At 40.0% G+C, this 6,542-nt stretch overlaps 1 protein-coding gene across 1 annotated transcript; it reads left to right on the forward strand.

The window, feature by feature from the left end:
* The first annotated feature begins 245 nt into the window (after window positions 1-245).
* On the forward strand, window positions 246-6,119 carry cunh16orf87 (chromosome unknown C16orf87 homolog). Its single transcript, XM_034127532.1, has 4 exons — window positions 246-606; window positions 2,835-2,934; window positions 4,268-4,447; window positions 5,212-6,119. The coding sequence occupies exons 1-4, from the start codon at window positions 541-543 to the stop codon at window positions 5,328-5,330; spliced, it is 465 nt and encodes a 154-aa protein (XP_033983423.1). The 5' UTR covers window positions 246-540; the 3' UTR covers window positions 5,331-6,119.
* Window positions 6,120-6,542: the final 423 nt, after the last annotated feature.

The raw sequence follows: 6,542 nt of genomic DNA on the forward strand, positions 1-6,542 counted from the left end.
ACGAGAAAAAAAAATATTAAGTCTTTATGAAAATCAACACATACATTAAGTTAATATACATTACATGATTATTTACATAACAATGGTTTCAAATACCAAGCTGGAGTGAATATGTTTTTACCCCGCCTTATTGGGTCAGACCAAGGCACAAGCTGTCCAAACCCCACGCCTGTCACATGCACAGGGTAGAAACACTCTGCATTATTCATATCAGCAAGTATGGAAAACAAGTCCAACCATCTGTGTTTATCTCTTGATTATAGAACTGAATGATGAGAACCAGAATGCGGAGAGCCTTTGTACCACTTTTTTCAATGGAACTTGAATGCAACACAGCAGCAGGAGGACTCTCTGCGCATGCTCGCCTCGTAGCTTTAGCATTATTAGTCCACTGTAATGTCTGTGTGCTCCTAAGGCGTGTTGTCATCTCGCCACATCGCTGTGTTTCTTCCTCGCATGAGTTGGGGTACCTGCGGCTGTCAGGGGTCGTCCATGATTCACAGAGAGCTGTAGCTACGGTACAGCAGGAGGAAAAGCACTATGTCGGCCAATAAAACAAAGAAAGTCAAAATGGCTACTAAATCTTGTCCTGAATGCGACCAACAGGTGAGGAAACTGCATTTGTTCAATTGGGAACGTTGTTACTCATAGTGTAGCTTTGTGTATTGTTGATAATTGTGTTCATATCAGTCAACAAACACCCAGGCGGCGGGGGGGGCTTCAGCGGCCACCCCGCACGCGCTGTGTAATGATACAAGTTAGCACAGAAAGCCTTTGGATTTACTCACATTTCGATAGAATTTCAGTTGATAACGTTTTCTGACAATTTTGTTTTCAATATATGACATTTTAGTCAAATGCATGCTTTATTTTGTGATTTTAACGTTGGTTATCCTCCCATGATGATTGTTGACGTTGCACGGTGGAGAAACGTAAGCAGTTAAAGAGCTGCTTCCTGTCTGCACCAAAGCACACTGCTGCACACTTCAGAGCAGTATGGGACATATGATGAGCAATAGCAATGAGATAAGGAAAAGCGATGAGCAACGAGTTTGAATTACAATTTTCAATCGAATTTAGCATGGTTGGTTCTCTAAATCTTAAACTAGTATGCAAAGCTGAAGGTGAATTACAGCAACACACCGACAGCTCATATTCTCCTGATAAAGCCAAAGTAGCATACCAACCATTCCAAGATGTCCTTGGTCAACATTTGATTTTAATTGTTTGGTTGTTGCTTGTTCTTAGGGCCTTTTTAAATGTAAAGGGTTTTATTTTCTAATCAAAGTCTGCAGGGCTTGGGAAGTGGTACAATTGTGTCTTGAGACATGTTTAGGCCCAATCAGGAGCTGCCAAAGTCTGATACGATCTCAGGTGATGTCACTGGAGGCATGAGGGTTGTTAGGACAAATATCACTCGTCACCGGCTTGGTTTTCAATATCAGGATACATGTATTTATTATCCTTGCAAGAATGGAAGTAGTCATCACACACAGCTGCGTGGGACAAATTGTACCCCGAATAGTGTCCTTGACATGCTGATATACAAGAGAGTGTTACAGTCACAATATGCAGAATACCGGTTCAAAGCAGTATTCAATGTTTAGTTCAGATTAGCTAAGACCTGCAGAAGCAATAAACATGACAGTCATATGTCTATCTCCATAGAGGCTGAATCATCATGTTAATCACATAGCTATCATATGCCTAAAACAGTCCTGATGCTCTTCTAGGTAATCATACATCCGGTTACGTACACAGCTACAGTTGGGATACCTTTGTTATCATGTGTTCTCTGATATAGAAGAGTACATTCAGTATTTTCCCAACAAGGGTGAAAGAATGTGTAGTTAGAGGGAAGTGATCTTTTCAGACCTTTGTAGCCCTCTCCTCATTTCTGCTTTAGGTTAGCATCTCTAGACTACATTAGTGCTACCTGCATCAGGCTACATTAACACCATATCATAGAACTGGGAATCGCAGTGCATTCTGGGGTGTCTCAACCATCTTTGGAGGATAGTGTCTATAGAAATGGCAGCAGCCGTCAATATATATCAGCTTTCCCCGGTCAGCTGTCAGCTGTTTTGAATAAAGTATACACAAAAATAAATGCCCTTACAAAGTACATTTGAATCCCATGGTCCTTCTTTTCTTTAGCTCTTTGGTCATAGGAGTGGCTGTTATAGCCAGTGACATAACAGTGCCTTCCAACCATGTTTAAAAAGTGAAAGTGAAAAAAGATAGGCTACTTTTCTAGTCATACAGTTTACGTCAATTGGTTGCAGTTGCTGGTATTCTCCAAAAATGGACAAGTAACAAGGAAAAAATAACTAGTTCAAGTTTTAGTGATTCTTCTTCTCTTTTGTTCTTTATGGTGTTTGGCAAAGTGATTTCCAAACTGATTTTGTGTACATTACCGCCACCTTCTGGAGTGGGGGGGGGTTAAAGTTCTCGGCATAATGTCACACAAATGGAGAATTGACTCTGCCACAGCCGTACATCCCTGTGTGACCTTTCAGAACAACACTTACAAGAATGACCCTCTGCTGTACACAACCACTGCTTCTTGTAATAAGACATGTTGAGTTGCTGAGGGTGGAACGATGCTGTATGAAGCAGTTGTAAAAGATTGTTTGTCACAATACTGCTAGTTATTACAGAACTAGCAGATATAAATGGTTACATAACTATAAGAAGAAAAAAGGTCTCCAGCTAATGCTAATGCTAACCCCATGCTAATAGGGCTCAAGCTAACATTGTCAATGCTTCTTTCCCAAGGAACACAATCTGAACATTGGTTACATCTTCTGAATGTTTCCTGTCTGACTTCACAGATTCCTGTTGCGTGCAAGTCCTGCCCGTGTGGTTATGTGTTTATTAGCAGAAAACTACTCAATGCTAAATTAAATGAGCGCTCTTCTCCGGCCATAGCAGGTAAGGCTCATCTGACACGATGCTATGATTAGCTTGTTATTTGTTATGATCATTTATGGCGTTTTATGAATAATAGGTATTCTATAGTATTACATCTATTACATTTTTCAGTACTGTTATTTATTTCATAAAGTGTATCTGCTTGTCTATATCTATATGTGTATCTATTGTTGTCATGTTTGCATGTTCTTCTTGAAGCACACTGTCTGAGCTGTAGGCCTACTAAATGCAACATGCATGTGTCCTTCAGGAATGACTTGAAGCTTGTTTTCAATCATGTTTCAAAGATACATTTGAGTGGACGTTACTGGACACAATGGAGTTTGAAGGAGAGACAGACTGAATAAGTTCAAGTGCTTTCCACGTGTAGTAACCCTGCTTCCAGGGTGCACCCGCATTTGTTATTATGTTTCCTGTGTTGAAACAGAACTGAATAGTTGTGCTTATTTGATTGGAAAAGGGTATACATGATTTGACACCTTGATAGAGAAACAGTTTGTTAGCAGAGGAGGACAGTGTATTGTGATCGTTCAGACAGAATGAACTGACATGCAGCCTTCCCAACAGTCTTCTTCCTTTTCTGCATGTCTTTCTGCAGAACTGACATTTAAGATCTGAGAAACAGCAAGAACCTTTTTGACTATCTCTCCTAACATTAACCATTCGAGGTCCATGCCAAACGTCAACCCTCTCACAATAGTTTAACACTTCAAGGGTCACCAACTGGACAAGACACAGGACAAACCAGGACACCTGTGCTTTTCCTACTATCACACATTCAAAAGTCTTATCACAGAAAATAACATCTTGTCTAAAGCTTAAAAAAATTGGCGCTTTTTTTATTTCACAACTTTTCATCAACCATGGTCCAGACAAACACTGCTCACCAAGATGATGGAATCCCTGATACGTGGGAAGACTAAACACACGTCAGCTAAATGAATATTGTGACGTGAGACTTGATATCGTCTTATGTTTTGGATATCGTAATATCACACGATGTCTTTTCCGGGTTTTACCGACTGCATTACAATAACTGGATTTAATTTTCTGAACTTACCAGAGGGGTCGAGCTGTTCTATTATTTGCTGATTCGTCGTTATATCCACATAGCTGGAGATATTTAGCATTTTTACATTTCATTGTGTAAATAATTAGTAGAATCACCAATAGTTTAATCAGTATTTATAATATTTACAATATTGTTTAAATATTGATATTGATAAAAACAAGATTTAGAGAGGATGAAATCAGGAGTGTCGGCCGGCAACCAGCCTGCTGTGGAACCAAGTGATGGGGAACTGTTTTTCATCATCCCTATTTTGTGCTTCAGACAAGCTGGACTTTAAGCGGAGGAGGACGGAGCGCATCCGCAGAGAGAGGATAGACTCTTCTCTGACCAATGACATGGAGAACAGGAGGAGACCCCGCACCAACAGCCAATCAGATCCCATCCGGAGGGGGCGTGGCAGACCAAAGACTGTGGGATTGAAGAAACCAGATGAGGACAAAGGTGAGGAATGGGTGTTACACACTTTGTTATTACAGGTTAACTGTGACGCCCATCCTTAACGGAACAGATATCAAACAATAGGGGTTCCTCTCATTAGAGCACAGCAATTCTACTGAGCTTCTGATATATAATATCATTTAGTAATGTCATCGGTCTTGGTTATCATTTCAGTCCATAATTGGTAATACATATACAAGCAACATATGTTATTTTGAAAGTGGGGTCCTGTTGGAGTAGTCCATGGAGATGTTTTACACAGCTTGCTATTCAATAAGAAGATACACCAGTCTTCAGACACACTTTGACATTGGTTGCACTAGTGAGCCTCACTTTGTTGTTTGTTTCACCAGCACATCATTTCAAAGTGACACATGACACATGTTATGGAACACAGCCTCTGTTTCTTGGAGACATTTTGCTTTGCTAACCTTTTCATCTCAGAGTGGATGCACCAACATCTGGAACCATGTTTTCTGGCAGGTTCTGATGTGGAGGATTCAGGGCCTGGGGGTTCAAACACAAGTTGGAGAGCAAAACAGTGTTTTGATTGCAATGAAAATGATGTTTGTGTAAGACTAAATGTCAAATATGGAAAGATATTTGGTTGGACAAACTATCTACCTGCCCAAAGTGCAGTTCTCTGCTTGCTACACAAACAGAAGATGGTTTGTCCTGTCAAATGCACTTTAATGTTATTGACATGACCATAGCTAAATAACCAAAATGGGTTCTGTGTGTTTTATTGTTTGTTATTGTGTTTACAGAGAAACAGGAGAAAGAGGTGGATATGTATGCCAGTCTTTCCGATGAGAAGGCTTTTGTGTTTTCTGTCGCCTTGGCTGAGATCAACCGCAAGATCCTGGGTCAGAGACTCATCCTATAGACCTGATGGAACCTATCACTGAATAACTTCTCATTGGAGAGGGAGACCAAAGAGCTTTGACCTGCAAGTGTTTCACTCTGATGACGGGGTGTGGCTGCTGAAGCTTCACACTGAGGCGTCCACCACAGACTGCACACACACGTCTGTACACTAACAGCACCAGCATGGTTTGTGTTGTAACAATGGGACGATGCATTGATGATATTTCCCAACAGTTGTGTAGATTCAAACATCCGAGTATAAATATCCACAGCCATCCACACCATGATGTGCTCTTGATTTAAGTGGATGAAGAAATACTACATTCATCTGAAGACAGGAACACCCTCAGCAGACAGTGGATCACATTAATGGAAGGCAGCAGGACTCTCAGCTGTGTGCGTTCCGATGAACTGAAGATATATAATAGGATCGTCATTGTTCTGTGATCTGTGAGTAATATTGAGCCTCCTTGAAGAGTTCAAGCTTTCACTTCACTTATGAATCCCTGAACAAGATTAAGACGTTTCATCTCCTTCTAAATTTTACAAACCATAATGTCATTAATAACTGCTACGTACAGTACACACGGTGTGTTTACTAGTTGGTTTTAAGGGCAAGTTGGATTGTTTTGGATAGATTTCACCTTGCTTCGTTTGTGGATGAAAGTAAATAAATGCAATCAACTCAAGACAGTGTGTAGCTGTCCAGCTGTGATACAGGAAGTCAGACAAATATTTATCAGATTGTGAGATAGTGCTGATGTACTGAATATGTTTCTTTTAAAATAAAATATTTTTTTTAGCAATCTGTTTTCTGAAACCGTCCTTATCATTCATCCGATATAATAATGGCCATAGCAGAGGTGTGTGTGTGTCTGTCGATGTAGTTTGTGTCACTTATTCCTAAAATTGGGTGTTGTCTTGTCTTTCTTTGGGGCAATTTACGATCACAAATGAGATCTACGGAGGGAAATTTGGTATTTTCTTGAAGCCCCACTGACCTCTCCACTGTAATCTGTCCTTATCTACTTCACATAGTTCAGGTTTCCTACCGATATGAACAAGTATGGAATTAGATTGAGCAGTGAAAGAAGTATAATGTATTAAATTATACCTATCGATGTTAATCTGAACTTTAATGTTTCAGCTGGTAAAGTTGTAGATGTGTTGATCAACAGAAAAATTATTGCCCACTACTTTGATAATCAATTAAAGGAATCTTTCATGCATT

The sequence above is a fragment of the Trematomus bernacchii genome, unplaced genomic scaffold, assembly GCF_902827165.1.
Source record: "Trematomus bernacchii unplaced genomic scaffold, fTreBer1.1, whole genome shotgun sequence".
In the NCBI taxonomy this organism is placed as follows: domain Eukaryota; kingdom Metazoa; phylum Chordata; class Actinopteri; order Perciformes; family Nototheniidae; genus Trematomus; species Trematomus bernacchii.